The sequence below is a fragment of the Trachemys scripta genome, chromosome 4 (genome assembly GCF_013100865.1).
Source record: "Trachemys scripta elegans isolate TJP31775 chromosome 4, CAS_Tse_1.0, whole genome shotgun sequence".
NCBI lineage: Eukaryota > Metazoa > Chordata > Testudines > Emydidae > Trachemys > Trachemys scripta.
This window is the reverse complement of record NC_048301.1, coordinates 80,343,938-80,366,379: the sequence shown is the minus strand read 5'-3', so window position 1 is coordinate 80,366,379 and position 22,442 is coordinate 80,343,938. Positions and strand designations below refer to the sequence as shown.

The 22,442-nt window shown below is 41.6% G+C and overlaps 2 protein-coding genes across 3 annotated transcripts in view; one reads left to right on the top strand and one right to left on the bottom strand.

The window, feature by feature from the left end:
• Positions 1 to 428: 428 nt before the first annotated feature.
• On the bottom strand, positions 429 to 19,735 carry APIP (APAF1 interacting protein). Of its 2 annotated transcripts, none has more exons than XM_034769694.1 (7): positions 19,350 to 19,735; positions 16,437 to 16,537; positions 13,483 to 13,531; positions 10,483 to 10,600; positions 8,455 to 8,590; positions 5,704 to 5,871; positions 429 to 1,930 (listed from the first exon to the last, which is right to left on the bottom strand). In XM_034769694.1, exons 1-7 carry the CDS (start codon positions 19,416 to 19,418, stop codon positions 1,828 to 1,830), a joined length of 744 nt encoding a protein of 247 aa, XP_034625585.1. In that variant the 5' UTR covers positions 19,419 to 19,735; the 3' UTR covers positions 429 to 1,827. The 2 variants fall into 2 exon arrangements, with proteins under 2 accessions (XP_034625585.1, XP_034625586.1); XM_034769695.1 differs by lacking the exon at positions 429 to 1,930 and adding an exon at positions 4,330 to 4,994 and having other exon boundaries at positions 19,350 to 19,589.
• Positions 19,736 to 19,778: 43 nt separating this feature from the next.
• PDHX (pyruvate dehydrogenase complex component X) overlaps positions 19,779 to 22,442 on the top strand; it is a 107,012-nt gene continuing 104,348 nt past the window's right edge. The window contains exon 1 of the mRNA XM_034769692.1: positions 19,779 to 20,804. Coding sequence (XP_034625583.1) covers positions 20,663 to 20,804 — 142 coding nt within the window. The 5' untranslated portion in view covers positions 19,779 to 20,662. The remainder of the gene's footprint in view (positions 20,805 to 22,442) is intronic.

Here is a 22,442-nt window from a genome sequence, read left to right as displayed (position 1 = left end):
AACTCTCACTAGTGCTGCAGTTCTTTCAAGTAACTTATTCAAGGAGGGGCAAGATAGGAGAATTTGAAGGGATGAAAGATTAACTACTTCCTGCTGAAAGTACTTCAATTCTTCCAAGGAGGGAATAGTATATTTTCCTACAAAATGTATAGTGGGTATGTTCCCTATAATTAAGTCATTCCTAACTAAACATGCCTATTTGCAGACCTTTGGTCACATCACAAAGTCCAATGTCGATCAAGACAGAACATCATATTTGTTGGATAAGTTCAGCTCACCACAATTTATTTCTAAGTAGGCCTGGGAGAACAACTGCATAAGGTCACAAGAGAGACAAAAAAGGGAGATAATTTCTCCTTACCCTAAAAGGCAAGTCTGACTGTCGACATTATGCCATACATAAAAATATAATAAAGAGACAACTGATCTTTTTCATAGCAAAGTAAAATTTATTTCTATATACTGTAGCTCTTGATTTAAAAAGGTATTCATAGAAACATAATTACTCTATCTGATCAGACCATTAGCCCATCCAAACTGATACCTTGCTTCCAACACTGGCCATTCCCCAATATGGTGGAAGAAGATACTAAAATGCACTATTATGGAATACTGTATTTCAGCCAATAATGTACTTTTTGACCCTCATGGCATTGTATATATCCTAAATCATGACATTTGATGAAATTTTACCATGATTAACTATGGTCATGAAGACATTTATCAAGCTGTTTTAAAATTCTAATGGTCTTTAACAAGATCTTATTGAAAGTGAATTCCTTTGTGAAGGAAATATTAAGACAGAATATCAGTCCATTCACGCAGGACTATAGAATTGTTAGCTTTTTCTTAGTTCAGAAATAAGTTAGCAAAGGATTCCAAGGTGATCAGTTATAGGCTTGATTATATATAAAAAAAAAAAATTAACATAACACTTGGGAACAAATTAATAGTTCAACTGGTGCTTCAGGCTTCATATCGAATTTTTGAATTCTGCAATTTAAAAAAAAAAAAGTATCAAGCCCAGTGGTGTAGATTCTGTCAGCTGATACTGAAATTTTCTACTTGGGCAGCAACAGACAACTATTAAAGAACCACCATGGGTCATTAGTCCTGCAGAAATTATGATCCACCATCCAGCACACAGCTAAATATTTAGAAGCAGATTGAGAAAAAATAAAATCTCTCACAATATAAAAGAGACATCACAATTAAAATATATTAATCCATCATCAAATATGGTGCCTAGTATCTTTTTCCAGTATATACTTAACAGAAGATAGAGACTGAGCGGTTGCCCACATCATCTCTACATCTTCATTACCCTCTTCATTGACTTTCAAAAATAAATGTCCAAGTCTGACCAAACCAAAACCCTCTTTTGTGAGAGCAAGTGCAGGCAATTATGATGGCAAAAATAATAATAATAAATAAAAATCATTTCAATACAGAGAGAGGTTGCAGAAGAAAATTAAAAAGTTAAATTATAGTAAAAGATTGTATCAGTGTGTATTTGTCCTTAATACTTATTTGCAGCAGTACAGAAGAAACCTCCACGTAAGGTTTTCCACACCAAACCCACCACTCTACAAAATAATAATTAAAAAAATTACATGATTGTGAAGTTATAAAGAGAAAGTTGTAAGAGCAAAAAAAGCAGTTTAATTTTTTTTTCATTGGCAGGTGGAGCATTTCAGAAACTTAGAATTGCAGTGAGAAAATCAAAGTGATTTTTGGAAGATATTCATCACAGCAATTAAAACAAAACAAAAACAAAAAAACCTCTCTCCCTCCTTTCCTTCCAAACCAACTCATAGTCAAGAATAACTAGTAGAATCCAGCTGTCAAATGAGTGGAATAATGCCCCCTTCTGGCTTGGGCCATGTGCAGCAGAATCTGAGAGTTGCATGGTGGATTAGAACACCCAAACCTGTGTGGGAGAAGCAGAACAAAGGCAAAGATATTCTACACAAGTTATTAAAGTAGAATAAATAGTCAAAGGGATCTGAATACTAATATATGAAAGCACTAATTCGATTAGAAAGGGTTTTGTTCAAACATAGACTCTAGAATCTTTGAAGATCACTCGGATTTTCAGGAACAGGCATCTTGGGGTCGGTTCCTTACAATATGTGCTAACTGCTTATGCGCAGCATCTGTTACTCCCGGCATCACAGCAAAAGGTGGATCTTTTCCAAACCCGAAGAAGAGCTCTGTGTGGCTCAACAGCTTGTCCCTCTCACCAACAGAAGTTGCTCCAATAAAATATATGACCTCAACAGCGTCATCTGACTAGCATCCTAGGACCAACACGGCTACAACTACATTGCATACTTGCAGTGTAGACTTCTGTGCTTGGGCTGAAGCCTGGGCTCTAGGACCCAGCAAGGTGGGAGGGTCCCAGAGCTTGGGCTGCAGCCCTAGCCCTGAAGTCTACACTGCAATTAAAAAGCCCCACAATCTGAGCCCCGTGAACCAGAGTCAGCTGGCATGGGCCAACCACAGGTGTCTAACTTCAGTGTAGATATACCCTAAGTGCTATAATCAGTTTTTGCTCAGACGCTATTTTGGACATTTTTCTCTTTCAATTATATATAGTGCTATATTGATTTTAATAAAACCACTGATTCTAGAAAAATTACAAACTACCTAAATACTGATGCTGGATGCTGCATAAAAATATAGAAGTGTGTTTATCCAAGACTGTCTTTGTGTCTGGCCTACTTGGTCCCTCAATCTCTGACTTCAAGCTTAACTAACTCGTCTCGTCTCAATACAGATATTATTCTGAGTATAGTACATATAAATCCAGGTCACCTAAATGACATTGAGAGTGTGTGACACAGTCTCTCAGCATAGTCTGTGTGATATGTAGATTGTAATGGATTTTTTACCTTTAGTCCTTTTGGTATGATGTCCATCTGCTTGCATTTGGAAAGGAAGATGATGTCTGTCTGTATCTGTACGAGTTTTTTCATGAGGTTGATGGATTTCCATTCCATACGGCTAAATGCAGTGCCTTGCATAATGACAAGTTTCAGAGTAACAGCCGTGTTAGTCTGTATCCGCAAAAAGAAGAACAGGAGTACTTGTGGCACCTTAGAGACTAAGACTTGTTATAGAGCATAAGCTTTCGTGGACTACAGCCCACTTCTTCGGATGCATATAGAATGGAACATATANCTCCTGACCTCCAGCGTGACTCTTGGATCCAGCTTCTGACTACTAACTCCAGCCTTAACCCTAACCTTAGTTCCCGACACCTATTCCGACCCCCAGGTCTAACGCTCACTCTGACTACTAGGCTAGATTGCCCTTGACCCATCACCTGACACTATTGTGCAGTGTAAATAACCTGGAGTGGATATCTGCTCCTCTGACCCTCCTAACCCCCAGAAAGCAACAACACCACCCATACTTGCCTTGCAAGACAATGTCATTTAGACAAGTTTCAGAGTAACAGCCGTGTTAGTCTGTATCCGCAAAAAGAAGAACAGGAGTACTTGTGGCACCTTAGAGACTAACAAGTCTTAGTCTCTAAGGTGCCACAAGTACTCCTGTTCTTCTTTTTGCGGATACAGACTAACACGGCTGTTACTCTGAAACTTGTCTAAATGACATTGTCTTGCAAGGCAAGTATGGGTGGTGTTGTTGCTTTCTGGGGGTTAGGAGGGTCAGAGGAGCAGATATCCACTCCAGGTTATTTACACTGCACAATAGTGTCAGGTGATGGGTCAAGGGCAATCTAGCCTAGTAGTCAGAGTGAGCGTTAGACCTGGGGGTCGGAATAGGTGTCGGGAACTAAGGTTAGGGTTAAGGCTGGAGTTAGTAGTCAGAAGCTGGATCCAAGAGTCACGCTGGAGGTCAGGAGCTAGATACCAGAGCTAAGGCTCAAGCCAGAGGGCAGGAACTGGATACCATAGCCAAGGGTCAAGCCGGAGTCAGTAGTCAGAAGCCAGAGCCACAGGTCAGGAGCTAAATACCAGAGCCGACAGTCAAGCCAGGAGTCAGAAGCCGGAGCCAAAGGTCAAGTGAGAGGTCAAGAACTGGAGCAAACAGGGTAGCAGGCAAGCAGGTTCAAAGCAGGGGTAAGACAGAGACAAGGCTAGGTGCAAGGCAGGAACATAAGAGCAGGCACAACGGTGGGAATGAGCATTGAACAGCCAGTAAGCTGCTGCTGGCTTAAGAGCCAGCCTGCTGGCCCCTCCAGACTAGCTCTGGTGCAGGCCCCAATTCCTGAGAGAGAGATGGGAGGCACAACTGACTGTGTACAGTTAGCCTATGTGTACTATATGCTGCTCTATCAAAGTCAGGCACACTGAGCTGGAGTTAAGGTTTCTGCTCTGAATTCCTTTATTCTGCTTAAAACATTCAGATACTGATTTAATGTGTTTATATATTTAAACAGCTACAAAAATGATAATCTGATAGTTACATTTTATGAGACACTTAATTTTAAGACAGTTTCAGCTACTATTAAACACTGGTTCTTTGGCAACAGGGAGCCAAATCCACTGTAGTTTTTCTGTCCAAGGTACACAAGTGACCCACCATGCCCATTGAAATTAATCAAATGGCATTCAACAATTGCTACTGACGGGAAAAAACCCCAGCCCTGAAGCAGAATTGTCACGCATGGCCCTGATCCTGCAGACCTGGGCATAAGGGTCTGCCTGCACAGATCAGCTTGCAGGATTGGGGGCTATGTTTCCTCCACTTGCTGTTATTAAACACTTTAGCTATAATTCCCCTTTTGACAGTCAAAGCATGCTCTACTAGATGCAGTAGAAGGGCGCTCAGTTATAAATGCTTGGAAGGTTGACAAATACATTTCCACTTTTTGCACTGCAATTTTGGGTGGGTGGGTGGGGGTACAGAACTGTGTTGTTGTAGTTTATACGATCCCATTTTCTTCAGCTGGATGTTTTGCAGGATCTAGTCCATGCTGCTTCATCTGTACTGCGATATCAAACAGGTAATCATAACATTCGCACCTTCAGTAAAAACAGAACAGGAGAAATGTGGAGTTGGGCGCATTCTTAGGAAGCTGCATATGTTTAAAAAGTGAACATTTTTCTTCTATACACTGAGCATTGATAGCACAGTGGTCAGGCAGCAGCACACTCCCACTATCTAGGGTGACCAGATGTCCCAATTTTATAGGGACAGTCCTGATATTCGGGGCTTCTTATATAGGCTCTATTATCCCCCACCCCGTCCCGATTTTTCACATTTCCTATCTGGTCACCCTACTGTTATCACTTTATTGCAATAGTCACTCCACCTCCACATTAAAGTCTCTGGTGGGGAAGGGTTAGCCAGGCCTCTGTGATGCCCAGGGTTTGTGCTGCACAGCTCTCCACTGGCAGGTGGGGAAATGGATTCCCATTTATGGGAAAAATTATTATTTAAAACAGTCTATCATGTGTGGCTCTGTAGGCTGAGGCTGTTGAGGAGGGTACTGCTAGGGGCCCATGTAAGCAACTTGGAGATCTTCCCTGGAAGCTGATGTGTATATGGGGAGGGCCCTTCCCACATGAAAAGAAGTTGTCAGGAACCCGTAGACTGGGACAATTGTCACTGGTGGTGCGAGCCAAGAGAGGGAAGAATCAGCTGTGGCTGGGATGCACATGCAGTGATTCTACCTCCATTAATATTTCAGGGCTACTATGGCAACTACTATGACCTTTAAATTGCACTCACATGGTTTTGGCTTTTTCCCACGTTTCTCCCCATACGTAAACTCCATGACGTCTGACCAATACAGCACAAGAGTCTGGGTATTCATTCATTGCACGTGCCATTCGTTCCTTGAGATCCTTCTCCTCTGGTGTGTTCTCAACAATGGGGACCACTAACTTATCATCATATCTAATAGAAAAAGAGGTATTATTGCAATTAAAAACCAATGCGTTCTGAAGTGTTCTCTATCAGGAGACTACTCTGTTCCTGCTCTTACATGGCATGGAGGATATCGCAGTTCTTTTCCACATCTAAGAGCCATTGTCGTAAGCTTTCCCCAATCAAGGAGGTGCTCCCTTCTTTATTTGCAGAGGATTTGGTAACATCTCAAACTCTTTCATCTTGTGAACGATGCTATGTTATATATCCTCTCAAGGACACTTCTGGTCCAAAACCTGATACAACACCTTCCCTATGAAAACTATAGAGATGGGTTACGCTACGCTGGGAATACTTGAACAGTATTCAGGACAAAATAAAATAAAAATACTTTAATGCACTTGGTGTAACTGCTTGCCTACATATCATTATTTTGTATCTGCTGTTTATTCTCTCTCCTCGCATTTAGGAATTTACTTTTCTCAGCACTAAATCTCCTTTCATTGCCTGCCCTTACTACTTTCATCAGTCTGAGTCACTTAGCAGTTTTGGTCTGTCCTCTTCTGTGTTAATTACCCCTCCAATACTGGCAACATCTACTAATTTGATCATGGCTGAATTTATTTAAAAAAAAAAACACTTAATAAAGAAAGATATGAAGCAGCCACTCAGGATTAAAATTTGGTTGGTCTAAAAAAGACTTTGGAAACCCTGACAGAGTCCTGCGCAAGGATACAGGTAGAAAGAAGTAAGTGTCAGTGCTTGAAGAATTAAAGATGTTTCTCTGTTGTGACGGAGTCCCCAATGGGATACATGCAATCTGCTGACAACAGTTTGGGAACCATTGCACTATAGGCAAGATGCTGCATGCTGTTCAGTGGAACTTGCACAATAATGTGTAGCAAAGAGAGACTAGGATATTTGGCATTATTTGAACCTTAATTAATATTTGCAGAAACTTGTTTAAATAGATATAATCAATCTCTAGTTCAAATCCAGATTCACCATCAAGATCATACGGATATTTTTTGAGTAGATGGTGGGAGAACATCTTCAAAAAAGATGGAGCTACATTATAGATATAAAGCAATGCTGAAAGTAGTAAATCTAGTATTGGATGTGTTTATTCATAGAAAGAGAGAAAATCTGGTTCTTTACAATTTTTCATGCTGAAGGCATCCCAAAGCACTCTACAGTCTAATGAATGAAACAACTGTAGCAATGTTTGTGATCTCACCTACTAGTCACATACAGCCTGGAAATTAAAAGAAGAGCTGAAGTGTTGGCTAGTAGTTAGAACAGACGACTGGGAGCAACATCTCCTAGGTTCTAGTCCCAGCTCTGCCACTAGCCGTGTGATTTTAGACAAGTCACAACACTTCTCTGTGCCTTCTTCTATAAAACCACTTACCAGCTTCACAAGATTGTTTGTGAGAATTAATGTCTACAAAGCTCCTTGAGATTCTGAGATAAATGATGGCATGCACATACCAAGTATTATTTTAATATTGAGAGAAAAATAGAGAGAGACCAGGCTCATGCTACTCTTTTTTAAAGATGGCCTGAGATAAATGAGGGTTGGGGATTTTCAAAACTGTTTATCAGTGGCCTGACTCTGCTTCCACTAAGTCAAAGGTAAAACTTCTGCTGACTTCAGTGAGATCAGATTTAGGCCAATGATAAATATTTTGAAAATCCCATCCTTAATATTTACCTGAACCACCACCAGAAAACAATACCCAGAAACACCCCCTGAAAATTGAATTAAAAAAAAAGGATTAATTTTTATACAAAATTCAAGAAAAAAAGTGCCTATCCAATGCTATCAGATGCCTTTGCCATACATTAAAAATGCAAATACTAGTGCAGACAAAAGTTAAAGTTTTGTGGAAGTTGACATCTTTATGTGCATAGAACACACCCTTGTACCAAATCCAAACCTCAATGCATTTCTACCTTCCCAAACGGTTTGGGGAAAAATGTTAGTTACAAAATTAACACCAAGAAAGTGCAGAGGTGTATATCTAACACCCCTCATCTTGTTGTCACACTATCTGAAATGAGTGTGCTAGTCCCAACTCAATGCTTTGTGGGAAAGAGTTCCCACAAAAAGCCACCACACAAAATCTAGAATAATTCAGCACCTTCTCTGGGGAAGTCATGTCTGAGTTGTTACAGAGATCTTGCTACTTTTTAACCCTAACCATAGGGTGTTCTCTTTTCATCAGGTTAGGATCACCCCTGAGACAGCATGTTGGAAGCTGGGACTGCTATCTTTTCACCATATCTGGCATCAGTATTAAAAAACGGCAGCCTCTCATCTTTCATTAGTACACAGATTCACTCAAATTCACAATAAAGGCAGAAAATTGAAATGTAAGGAAAATATTGTTCTTCCCTAGTCAGTTTAATGTTCCTCAAACTGGATTTGAGCTTTGCTCCAAAACAGGCATGGTGAGTTTTATTTAAATCAGCCCCTTAGTGAATATTCCTCTGACTTAATTACAAATATTGCTCTCTTGAATGCTGAACCACAAAAGACACTGACATTTTTGAAGACAACATTTAGCAGAAACGGTGTACGCCGGATTAGTCTCGTAAATGGGAATCTACCTGTAATACCCTCCTGAAGTGCATTTCTTGATTCCTTTTATCATTTCCTGATGGGTAATTCTAAACTCACTTCCTGGATAGAGAAGGGTAGCCATGACAGCAGCTTTTGAATGAGTATGGATCACAGCTCCAGCTCCTAGAAGGAGAAGGAAAAGGGATGCCTCTGTATTTCATACTGAAATGTGACTCCCTACTTTCCATTAAGATAAACTGACATGTGAAAATTAGTTTCAATCCTTTAGCTGAACATCCTTGCTAATGGACTAGACAAGGCCCATAGTCAGTTCTTTAGAGCAACCAAAAGGTATGTTAATAGGAAGTATTCTGTAATCTACAAAGAACAGTGAGAGCTATAGTTAGGGTGTCAGTGGATGGTTTTAGTGCAACTTCCAGGCAAACCTTTTCCCTCACGCATCTATTTTACATTTCCATCAGCTGATATGACTGAAACATTTTAATTACATCACCAAAGAGCACCGAGGTTCTAAAGAATTAAAAATTTGACTTATTTGTGGCAGAAGAGTACAAAGAAGACTCAAAGAACTCAGAAGAGGAGAGTTTCTTTGATGTTCAGCTATTTCTGTCTGGAGAAGGGGTGAAAGTGAGCTGGTACGGGCCAGTATGGCGTACTGGTAAGAACCCGCACTGGCCTGTATGATACGTAGGGTCCGTACCAGCAGGGCTGCCAACAGGGGGGTCAAAGGGAGCAGCTGTCCTGGGGCCAGCAATTTAAAAGGGCCTGGGGCTCCGGACACCGCTGCTGCTACTGCTACTATAAATCGCCACTGGAGCCCCGGGTGGCATGGGCCAGGTGGCCTGGAAGGGCTGGCTGGGGGATGCTGACCCCCATCCCCATCCCTTTCGCCTAGGGCGACCAGACAGTAAGTATGAAAAATTGGGATGGGTGTGAGGAGTAATAGGAGCCTATATAAGAAAAAGACCCAAAAATCGGGATTGTCCCTATAAAATCGGGACATCTGGTCACTTCAACCCAAGTACCCGCCCCGGCCCCATACTGGTAAGTGTCCGGAGTTACTTTCACCCCTGCTCTGGAGCATATAAATTGGTTCCCTAACATCCCTAACACTTTCAATCATTTTATTTTTATATTGTAGTGAGGTGGAAAGGTCAAGCACAGGAATCACAGGGTATAAACCTGCAATGTTGCTGAAAATAGCAAGTTCTCCTTTGCATATGCAAAGGCTCTCCACGTACAAGTTTCCTTTACATGAAAACAAGAATAGACTCCCAAAACCTTTTTTTTTTTTGGGGAGGGGGAGGAGAGGAGGACAAAAGACACAAATCTCGTACAATTGCATAAAACCTTCAACTACTGTTAAAATCCAATTCCATTAAATTAAACTGATAAAAATGTGCAGAAAGTGCAGAAGTGTTAGATTAATATACATTTTAAAAGTTAAAATATATTTCTAAATGGGACCAGAGGCATTAGATAAAGGGATTAAATTGCCTTTTTTCACATTAGGATGAATTGGACTGAAATAGTAGACAGTCAAATAGGGCCTCTAATGTGGGGCATTAGATGTGGGGCATGCTGCTTCCACTTAATGTAGCAAACAATTGTGAGAATTGCACTCGTTGTACTATTTCTGGCATTTCTGATATCAACAGATGCAAGAGAAATAGAATCCTAAACTCATGACTTGGCCTGCACTGTAATTAGAGAAAAAGGAAAAGTTTTGTTTTTCAAAATATTTATAATTGTAAAGTAAATACATGTTCTGTCAATAATTTGGAATCTTAATAGCTTTACATTTCTTACACCATTGTAACCAGCGATTACAATTGCTAACCTTTACAATTGCAAAAGATTGTAATATGGCCTAAGATCTATTGGTATGAAACTACTGTAAGGTCATGAGACTACAAATTTAGCTCTGATGGTATTTTCCAATTAAGGCAATATTAAATTCCAGTGACGCTACACTTACGACTTAGGAGTTTCCATTTCATGTACTGATTTATATTGATTTATTATTGTCTGAATCAAATGCATTTACTGCATACCTCTCATGGTGTAAGCATTCATAAAGAGAGGCGTGCATTGGCTTTTCTTTAGTTTCTTGTGTGGTGGAGGGCCGCTGATGTCCCGTTCTTCTATGTCACAAACAAACATATCTTCGGGCTGTGAGAGAGGTAGAATTGCTTAAACTGTGACACTCTTCCCCAAAATAGATTTACTTTCTTCTGGGGAGATACATAGAAAACAGGCTTGATTTTGGCAGCTTTACATAAACCGTATTTTTGCATTAATAAACTGTTCTTAAACAATTACTCCATGAGATTAAGCACAAAGTTTTTTTATTTAAAATCAATTATGCATCATGCCAGAATGTATCTTTCCCCCTATCTTTTCTTCTGCAAATACATTTAATGATTATTATGTGGAAACCCAAGTCTCAATCAGTGAGAGGATTCCTATCATCCTTTATTGTATTATCTCAGATGGAGATGTGGAGCAGTGATTCTTACTCCACATATGTTTCTGTTTTGGAGGAGTCCCTAGTATCATAAATCAGCTGGCAGTATTTACTATTTATCTCCAGCAGTACTTCTGTTTTTATTCTTAAGGGAGCAGAACTGAGATAGACTCAGGCAGTGGTGGGCAACCTGTGGCCCATCAGGGTAATCTGATTGTGAGCTGCTGGACATTTATCTGACATTGACCGTCCACAGGCACGGCCCCTCGCAGCTCCCAGTGGCTGCCATTTGCCCTTCCCAGCCAATGGGAGCTGCGGGAAGCGGCAGCAAGCACGTCCCTGCGGCCTACTGCTTCCCGCAGCTCCCATTGGCTGGGAACGGCGAATCGTAGCCACTGGGAATTGTGGGGGGCTGTGCCTGCGGATGGTCAACGTCAGCAAAATGTCTTGTGGCCCGCAATCAGATTACTCTGATGAGCCACATTTGGCCCGTGGGCTGCAGGTTGCTCACCACTGGACTAAGGTCATCTTGATCTGGGGAGATCCTATCTGCCTACAGAGCAGCCCTAGAGAAAGATTTACATACATACAAACAAATACAAATTAGGGCTGTCAAGCAATTAAAAATATTAATTGCGCCTTTAATCGCACTGTTAAACAATAAGAGAATACCATTTATTTTAATATTTTTGGATGTTTTCTACATTTTCAAATATATTGATTTAAATTACAACACCGAATACAAAGTGTACAGTGCTCACTGTATATTTATTTTTGATTACAAGTATTTGCACTGTAAAAAAACAAAAGAAATTGTATTTTTCAATTCACCTAATACAAGTAACTGTAGTGCGATCCCTTTATCCTGAAAGTTGAACTTACAAATGTAGAATTAAGTAAAAAAAAAAAAAAAAAGTAAAATTTTAGAGCCTGCAAGTCCACTCAGTCCTACTTACATTTGCAGGAGATATGCTGCCCGCTTCTTGTGTACATCACCTGAAAGTGAGAACAGGCATTCTCTTGGTACAGATGCACTGAAGATTCATATGTCCCTTCATGCTTCAACCACCATTCCAGGGGACATGAGTCCATGCTGATGACGGGTTCTGCTCGATAATAATCCAAAGCAGTGCGGACCGATGCATGTTCATTTTCATTATCTGAGTCAGATGCCACCAGCAGAAGGTTGATTTTCTTTTTTGGTGGTTCGGATTCTGTAGTTTCCGCATCAAAGTGTTGCTCTTTTAAGACTTTTGAAAGCATGCTCCACACCTCATCCCTCTCAGATTTTGGAAGACACTTCAGATTCTTAAACCTTGGGTTGTGTGCTGTATTTATCTTTAGAAATCGCACACTGGTAACTTCTTTGCGTTTTGTGAAATCTCTAGTGAAAGTGTTCTTAACATGAACAATATGTGCTGGGTCATCATCCGAGACAGCTATAACATGAAATATATGGCAGAATGCAGGTAAAACAGAGCCGGGGACATACAATTCTCCCCCAAAGAGTTCAGTCACAAATTTAATTAACAAATTATTTTTTTAAATGAGTGTCATCAGCATGGAAGCATGTCCTCTGGAATGGTAGCTGAAGCATAAAGGGGCATACGAATATTTAGCATATCTGGCACATAAATAGCTTGCAATGGCAGCTACAAAAGTGCCATACAAATGCCTGTTTTCACTTTCTGGTGACATTGTAAATAAGAAGAGGGAAGCATTATTTCCTGTAAATGTAAACAAACTTGTTTGTCTTAGCAATTGGCTGAACAAGAAGTAGGACTGAATGGACTTGTAGGCTCTGAAGTTTTACATTGTTTTGTTTTTGAGTGCAGTTATGTAACAAAAAAAATCTACATTTGTAAGTTGCACTTTCACAACAAAGAAATTGCACTATGGTATTTGTATAAGGTGAATTGAAAAATACTATTTCTTCTGTTTATAATTTTTACAGTGCAAATATTTGTTACAAAAAATAATACACACTGATTTCAGTTACAACACAGAATACAATATATATAAAAATGTAGAAAAAAATCCAAAATTTTTAATAAATTTCAATTGGTATTCTATTGATTAACAGTGCGATTAAAACTGCGATTAATTTTTTTAATCACTATTAATTTTTTTGAGTTAATCACATGAGTTAAATGCGATTAATCGAAAGCCCTAATAAAAATATTTAGAACAGAAGCTTTAACACACAGTTACCCAATTGCATGTATACAATGTTAACTAAAACAGTAGCAAACTAGTGGAATGTTGGGCTGTTGCAGAACAAATCTGGGGATGAAGTAGATTTCAGATCTCATAGTCAGTACTAATTTAGGACAAGAAAACTCAAAAGGAGTAACCTACATACGCCCCTGAAAAAGTACTGAATTGCTGCTCTGAGATCACATAATACTAGGAGAAATCATCAGTGGTCTCAAGAAGGTAGTCAGTAATAATAAGGTGTTTCAGACTTCACAACAAGAAAAAAAAAAAAAAACTGCTTTGAAAGAACATTCAGAATAAATAGCTCACTACAAGTAATTTTGTTCCTTTCCAAGGATGAGTTCTGAGGTAAAAAATAAGTTTTACATACCTGAATTCTTTCCTTTTGGACTCCTGATGGCGCAATGTAGATTTCATCTCTAGGAAAAGATACAGAATTTAGCTCCATGTATAAGATATACAATTTGAAGAATATATAATTTGCTAGAGCCATTTTAGTACTCTACCCTTTATTGATAAAGAATTAACTTACACAGCACATGATGATGCAACCACACTTGTCCTCCCACCACACATTCACATACAGATGGTTTTCAATATGCGACACTGATCTTACTAGAGCAGTTGGAAGCTGAGAATATCCAAGATATAAATAGTCCTTTCAACCTGTCTACAGATTTAACTGGGTATATTTGTATCACTGACGGAAAAAAAACAAAAACCCACACCCCACATTAGTTGGAATCAAAGTGAAACAGAAGGGAAATTGCAAGTAGACATTGAGTGATGCAAGAAAAAACAGTGCCAAATCTATCATGTATAGCTTAATATCAATTAGCTATTAGTGTTTGTAATCACCTTTAGTTACTGGGAAATACACTTATTTATGTGGTAACCATTAAATTGTATTATATATGTTTTAACGTATGAATAAATATATTTAACTCACACAGAAGAAAACATTGAACAATTCAATAAATGGAACAATTTATGTTCAAGTGGAAATACCTAAAGCTTGCAAGGCTTATGTGAATGAAGAATTTCAACATCTTTTCATAAATTAAAATTATTTAAAAATAGGATGTGAAATATTTTCAGTAAAGGCCATAAAATGGGGATAAAATATCAGATATTTGTAATCACTATTCATCTTTAAAGGCCTTATTTTAAAATCTATAGAATAGAGACACCTAGTGAACAATTAGTAAATCTACAGATACATTTCCAGCAATTTCAGGACAAAGACTGTATTAGTTTCCTAAGGAAAATACGGAGTTCACATTTATGGAGTAGACAGAGTCCTTTGAATAAGATATAACCTTCAAGATAGTATACTTATCTTGACAAAACACATGATATCTGCGATACAAAAAAATGTGGTTTTAATGGATTAGTATTAATATATTAGTACTGCAAATAGGTAACGAATTTAATTCATTGATACTTGGTGCCATTCTATGAGCAAGATAACTAAGAAAGTAGTATGTTAAGCAATCGATTACTATTTGATTGCTACTGAAACAAAGAGATGTACCTCCTTTCTAAAAGAAAAATTACTTGTTTTAAAATTAAATGTTTAATGAAGAGCTGACAATAGAATACAGTATTTGAAATGTAGGACAGTTGACCAAGAGTAATAGAACAATTTTCCATATACTGTGCTGTATCCAAACGAGTGCAATTATTCTAAATCATTCATTAGATTCCACCAGCGAGTAACAATGATGAAAACTTGTTTCTCTCAACAATAGAAACTGGTCCAATAAAAGGTATTACCTCACCCACCTTGTCTCAGACAGAAAATGAGGCAGAGAGGTTAAATGACCTGGCCAAGGCAACAAACGTAGTCAATGTCAGCACACACCTTAGAACTAAGGACAGTTCTAAATGGTTCTAACTGTGTTCAGACTAATACACCATTCCACTCTGTAAAAAACTTCAGAGGCTATAGCCGTCTTTTGAGACGCTTAACCTCACACTTTTAAAATCAATGTCCTCTACTTCAGATCAGATGCTTGAACAGCAACGTAGTTGCATGCATGTGGTGAGGTGAGGGGTACTGACAAGTCTCAGTGTTTCACTACTTTGTGACTTCAGATCACATTTATCTTGCACTAACAATGCATCTGTGGTGTAATTATGACTAAGGTTCTGTGTTTGTCACGGACGTCACGGAAGTCATGGATTCTGTGACTTTCTGTGACTTCTGCAGCAGCCCTGTGCGGCTGGCCCAGGAGCCACCTGAGCAGCCTCAGGGTCAGTCACACTGGCTGCTGCTGGGGCTGTCTCGGGGCCCTCCTGCCCCCCGGCCGCAGGAGTTTGGGTGTGTGGGGGCTCAGGACTTGGGACCGCTGCTTACCTGGGGGGTGGGAGCTCCTAGCTCCACTTGCTGCCTCTGCCTGCAGGCACCGTCCTGGCAGCTCCTATTGGCCACGGTTCCCAGCCAATGGGAGCTTGGGCGGAGCGGAGGCAGCACATGGAGCTAGGGAGCTGGGGCTGCTGCTTCCCAGGAACTGGGTAGGAAGCCTGCCCCAGCTCCATCAACCCTCCCCCCCCAGCACCCGTGCCCCCACTGGGCCGCGACTCCTTCCCCCCGCAGCATCCACACCCCCTTCCCCAGCACCCGTAGTGCCTCCCTGGGCCACACACCCCTCCCCAGCACCCACGGTGCCTCGTGGGCCATGACTTGCCTTCCCGAGCACCCACGCCCCTCCTCCCAAGCACCCGCGGCGCTTCCCCGGGCTGCACCCCCCTCCCCAGCACCCTCCGAGTTCTCCCCCTAGTTTTAGTCAGGGATATTTTTAGTAAAAGTCATAGACAGGTCACGGGTCCGTGAATTTTTGTTTACTGCCCGTGACCTGTCCATGACTTTTACTAAAAATACCCGTAACTAAAATTTAGCCTTAATTATGATTACTGTTCCTTTCTTTCAATGGCCACTAAGAGGAGCTCTGTATCCATTAATAACTTCAAACTTATCAAGCTGAATAGACAATGGTACATTTCATGCAAAATTATATAGCAAAGTGGTTCCTAATTGTACACTTTTTAGTATTGCATACACACCAAAAAATTGTTTTACTGCAAGTCTTCTTGTTGCCTGACCTGCCTAAATTATCTCCCATTAATATGTCTTCAGGATTTATCTGAATACAAGAATTATTCCTTCCTCCTCAGAGACCAAGAATGATATCTCTGCAACATATCTTTGTCTAATGCCTCACTCCTGAATTTCAGCCATCCTTCATGAATTGTAGTGCACTCACTGCTTATTCAATTGACCCCATCATCTGTATAGTTATCGCTTTCAAAAACCCCACTTACCCATGTTTCAAGCTGATTCCACCACCAGTTCCTGTGACCCATCCTAAATGATAAAACTGCTTGCAGAGCTCTGGAATCAGGTTTCTTGGATGTAACTTGTCCTTAAAAAAACAAAACAAACAAACAAAAAAAGTAATTGTCCACTTATAAATGTTGGAATCAATTGCATGAGATGATATCTGATTTATACAGAAGGACTTCAAAATAAAAAAAAAATCTCACTGGTGTCTGAACTAAAGACTGACGGTGTGTTTGTGTGCTGCCCTGGACATTTCATGTGGGCCACATTAGAAAAACAAAAAATTAGATGGCTTTCATAGTTAGAAGGACTGGTCCAAAGCTCAGCGCAGTCAATGAACTTTAGATCGATCCCACCAAGATTAGTGATAAAAGAGAAAGATTAGGTCATCTAGTCCATCCACTGACCTTTGTCAGTACAGGATAACTATCCTTATGATCACAAAGTAGCATAATTTTTCTCTTATTTCTCCTACCATGCCCTAAATACATTTGCCCATCCTTAGTGTTCACAACCTTCAAATGTTTTGAAGGCAATTAATTCTTCCCCTTGTGAAGTTACACATAGGCTAACTTCCTATGTATCTATCCCACCATAACCACTACCACAACTTGCATTGTAAATTCATATCACATGACCAAAGAATTTCCACTGAGTGCCAAATAAAGGAACGTTTCCCATAATTTCTAGGAGTATGTGTATGACATGCTTTTAAAAGTCTGTGTGATACATACTTCCTCCTCTTGAATAATTTTTGTGTAGGGTTATTTTGCAAGATTTAAATTTGAATTACAACAAAAGTCCTAATTTTATTAATGGGCCATGTCAGCTATGATTATGAATATGTATGGATCATACTGTATACGTTTTAGATTTGTTTTATTTTCTTTTTAATTAGCATTCAAATAATATCAAAAGAGGAATGTTCACCTCACCAGATCACTTGACTAGCTTCACATTCCTACCATTTTACGACATGAGAATGCCTCAGATGCTGTTTAGCTATCATTTTAATTGCTCCATTTTAATATTTCTTTCAGAGAAACATTATTCAATTTAATATAATCACTAATTTTATAAACATAATGGAATATTAAATAAAAAAAACATGTATATCATTCCTGAGGGTGAGTTCTGTGTCACAGACTCATTCATAGTTCACCTGGGACTTTTGCAGCTCAGCTTTGCTTTACTGTTCAAATATCAGACATACTAAATGGGAGGGGGATGGGGGGGGGGGGGGGATAGCTCAGTGTATGCAATGTATTAAATATGTGTCTTCCCTTGACAAAATCTTAGGGACAATATGTATATTTCCCTTAGAAACAAGTGCAATGAACCAGACATCTGCAGAAGAAATCATACAGCTGATATTTCACAATAGCTGTTTCTAAGGCACCAGATCCTTGCAGTAAATCACCACAAGTATTCTTTGGATAGCTACAATATTTTAAAGCAAGTTTACCGTATATACTTATTTATAAGCCGAATATTTTTGGTAAAAAAATACGCATCAAAGAGCGGTGGTTGGCTTATAAACAGGTCTACACCAAAATTTGATGATTTTAAACTCTATGAATCATTACATTGAATATCTAATACATTGTTGTTTTGTTTACCTGGAGCCCCTAAGCTCCCAGCGGGAGTGGCAAACTGCGGCCACAGGGAGCTGAGGGCCTCCGTGCCTGTGAACGCTCCAGGTAAACAAAACATCCTGACCCACCAGCGGCTTACCCTGACGGGCCAGGAGCCAAAGTATGCCAACCCCTGAAATATAGGGTTGGCTTATGAAAGGGTCATACAGTTTTTGCTATTTTTACCTAACTATCTTGGGGGGTTGGCTTATAAACGAACGGGCTAATGAACGATTATATACGGTAATTTAGTAAAAGCAACTATTGACAAACATAATCTAAATGAAATTAAAAATACAAATATATTTATCCAAGATAGACCTATTTGTCCCAAAGATAGATTTCTTTTGTTTGTCCCAAAACAGGATTTGTTCTAGTTGCTCTTATGTATGAAAATTATTTGAACATTTAAGACTGATAAAATGATTATAAAACTAAAATTGACTAAAACAGATCTTGGTGCATTATGGTGAAGGCTACAATTTAGTCACGGAGGCTGCAGATTCGGTGACTTCCAGTGACCTCTGTGACTTCAGCCTGAGGTGGTTGGGAGCTGCCAGGTCCCCTGCCGCCCATGGAGGCAGGGAGCTGCGGGGTACCCCTGCCATCTTTAGCAACTCCAGGAGCTCCAAGCTGCCATGGACAGTGGGTAACCCCCGAGCTCCTGGCCGCCACCTGTGGCAGGGGAATCCCCTGAGCTCCTGGCTGCTGCAGTGGAGGCTCCCGGAGCTAGCGGGGGAATCCCGGAACTGCAGGCAGCAAGGGTTCCCCGCAACCCTCAGCTGCTGCAGGCAGCTCCTAGCCCCCGCGCAGCTGCCTGCTTCAGGCAGTGTGGGGACCCGCAGATCCCCATTTTGTCACAGGTATTTTCTTTTTTTGCCTGTGACCTGTCCATGACTTTTACTAAAAATATCCATGACAAAATCTTAGCCTTAGTTATGGCCCTTATTTAACTACTATGAATGCATCACATCAGGCTTTCATTTGGACAGATCCTGAGTTGGGATAGGTCAATCAGTACTTGATGGGGACCTCCAAAGAAATCTCAGCTGCTGCAGGAAAGGATCAGGCAACTCAGTGTGTGGCACTCGTCCCTCCCAGTCAGTACCAATTCCCGATGCAATTTATAAAGTGGCCTGGGTCCTGCAGAGCGCCGAGCTTTCTGTCCCTGAACCACCTGAGCGCTTCCGCGCACACTGCCAAGCCGGGTCCCGCGCCGAGGAGGTCGCGGCCCCCAGGTGCCGAGGCCCCCGCGCCTACCTGCGATGCATCCTTGGCCACGCAACCACCTCCCCGCGGGCAGCAGCAGCAGCCCCCAGCCGCAGCCATGGCGCCGTCTGGACGCACAGCGCAACCAGCGCTGGCACGGACCCCGGGGTCCTTCCTCGCCCCCGGCGCAGGCAGGGACTCAGCTCCGGGAGCCCAGGGTCCCCGCTCAGGCAGGGCGGGGGTAGCCCCAGGGCGGGATTGTCCTGCAGTTGCTGGGGCGGCGCTGCCCGGGGGGAGGCGCGTTTAGGCAGGTGTAGGAGCATAAACCTCCGGGCCCCGCCCCGGCCCGCCCGCAATCCGAGTGGCTGAGGCGGCCCCAGGCCCGGGGCCCAGGGGGTGGCGAGACGCTTCCTTCTCCAGCGGCCAACACGCGGGGAGGCGAGAGGAAAGACACGTGCTCAGAGTATCTGTCTGTGCTTAAGCCCGGCCCGGACAGCGGGGGCCTGACCTAGGGGAGACCGGGGCGATGCGGAGACAGCTGGCACCGGGACACGAAGGAAGGCGGTGGCAGAAGGAGCCTCATATTGTGCATCCCGCTTGGTGGATACGGGCCCCGGTCTATCCTATCCAGCCGTCGTCTCTCGTCTTAGACCCAGGTCCTGAGCTCTCTTGGGCAGGGCCCCCTTCGGACCTCGCTTAGTGCGATGGGGCCAAGCCGCAAAGTACCAATCACTGTTGCCAACGCTATGACTGTACCGTGGATTTCGCTTTAAATCCGCCGCTTCTGCAGTTAGGTGGCTGTTAGGTGTGAATCTCGCTTGTAATTAAAAATAATGCTTTTGTCACGAAGGAGGAGAGCCTGAAAATGTGATCCAAGGGAACCCTAACCGAGATAGCCAACAAACCCCAAATGTATTATTTAAAAAAATCACGCTTTTTAAGTTTATCACGTTATTTTGGGTCTCTGATGATTTTTGAACGCTCAGGTTTGGCAATACCTGAAACGAAGGATATTCTGGGGAAATCAAATCCTAAACACCACCTGAAGCTCTGCCCTAGGCAGGTGCTCGACACAAATGAATCTCTGACCCTTGTACTTCAGCAACACTCATCATGTTTTGAATTGAAGTGTGTGTCTTTTGGCTTGTGCAGGGAGGTAGCTAGTCCTGCTCCATCTGTATGCGGGGAGGGAGGAGTAGTGGGTTCCCCCATAAGGGAGCACACATTAGCCGTGGCTGCAAGGGGGTGTTTATTTGTGTTGAGACAATTAGGGGTGGGACAGCTGTTGGGTGTGCCGGGCGGGGCTATCTTTTCTCTCAGGCAGTGAGTTGGACAGCCCTAGCCTTGGGTGGGAGGAGAGCAAGATGGCAGCCTCCTTGTGGCTGAGCTGCAGCAGCAAAGGGATGGTCAAACTACGCCTGGGTGGGAGACTAGTCGCGGGGGCTTGTGCTTCTCTCCGCCTTGGAGGAGGCTGGAGGCTTCTGCACAGGAGCCATGAGCTGCTGGGTGAGTATTTGGCCTCAGTCGCTAACAGGCGGTTTTTAGTTGGCCGCCTGTGACACTGTTACAACCTTCTGCAGCTGTGTGGGGGACAGCAGTGACTTTCAGGGGCGAGGAAAGTGGATGGTAATGACAGAGGCCAGGTGTCTGCGAGGAGTTTGTGGTTAGGGGTGTATCTCTGCAAGCAAGGTATGATGGTGGGTAGGTGACCTGGACAGAGGAGAGGGTCCATGGGGGTACCTGCTGGAGTGAGTGGGCAGTAATGTTGGGATGTGGAGGTTTGGCGGGGGGAGAAGCAGAGTGGACTTTATGATTAGCCAGTGGAAGAGAATGAAGGGGGTGGATAACTATGCTCTGGCCAGTGAAAATAGGATGAGGGATGCAAGCTGCGGGGAGAAAGGAAGATGGTGGTATGGCATCAGATATGGTGTCTAGAGGATAAAGCATATGGCAAACTGGTTTAGACTATTTTCTAATGATAGTTGTGGCTGCTTTTGAGTTGAGTGGCTAAAGAATACTGAGAACTGTACTTTCTCAAAGCCCTCTAACTCCCAAATTCCTTCTGTGATTTACCTCCATCCATTTTTCTGCTCCTGGCTCCTTATAAAAAAAATATTTAGTGTGAGATTAAGTCTGAAAATCTGTAAAACAAAAGAAAGCATTCTGTGCAAGTTGGAGGGTCAAATGTAGAACTTAAAATGGGAGCGACCTTTCATTCTGAAGGGAGGATTCCTGACTCCAGAATTTGCTCTCTGTCTCTCTGAGCCAGAGTTTGGTCTGCAGCTAAAATGAACATCTTTTAAACCTGGTAGTAATTATTGGTGTTTCAGCCGGGGGAACATTTGTAGCAGTACTGCAGGAGGAGGAGTCTGTAGATTAGAGATGACATATTGATTGAAATATTTTGAATGAAATTTTTCATCTTTATGAACTGAAAATGTTTGCAAAATTGTCACTGTTATTGAAATATTTTGAGTTTTGCTAACATTTTCACAATTTTTTATGGAAAGTGACTTTTTTGCCAAAATTTTGCCAAAAAATGATGCCTTTAGAAACTGAAACAACTTCAGAATTTCTAAATATTTTGTTACTTAAACGCACCTCCTGCAAATTCTGTAACATTGGAGTTGCTGCTTGTGACTCCCTAATTAGGTCTCAAAATTTCAGTAAGTGTAAGTGCCATTTTTTAAACAGGATACCTATTTTTTTTTTTTTTAATACAGTACCTCTTCAGTGAGTCATCTAATGAACTGAGCACTCTGATCAGAAAAGGACAAATGAAGTGAAAATTGTTGAGTGATCAGGGAATAAAGGGGATGGGTGAAATAACTGAGGAAGTGGAAAGGAATTGAGACAGCTGTGATGGGAGCTACTTATTTAAATAGGAGTGGAAGTAGAGTGGGAGAGTCACAGCGAAACCACTTGGAGCTTTTTAGATCTATGAATTTAATTTCACTTGTTTCTGATTATCCCTATAGACTTTATTCTACAGTCCTTACCTAGGCAAAACTTCAGTTCGCTGTGTTTTGCCTGATTAAGGATTCCTGGTTCTAGTCCTACTTGCTATATTGCTTGCCTAAACAACAGCATTTAGTTTTGTCGTGTGTGGGGGGGGGGGGGGGGGGGGGGGGGGGGGGGGGGCAA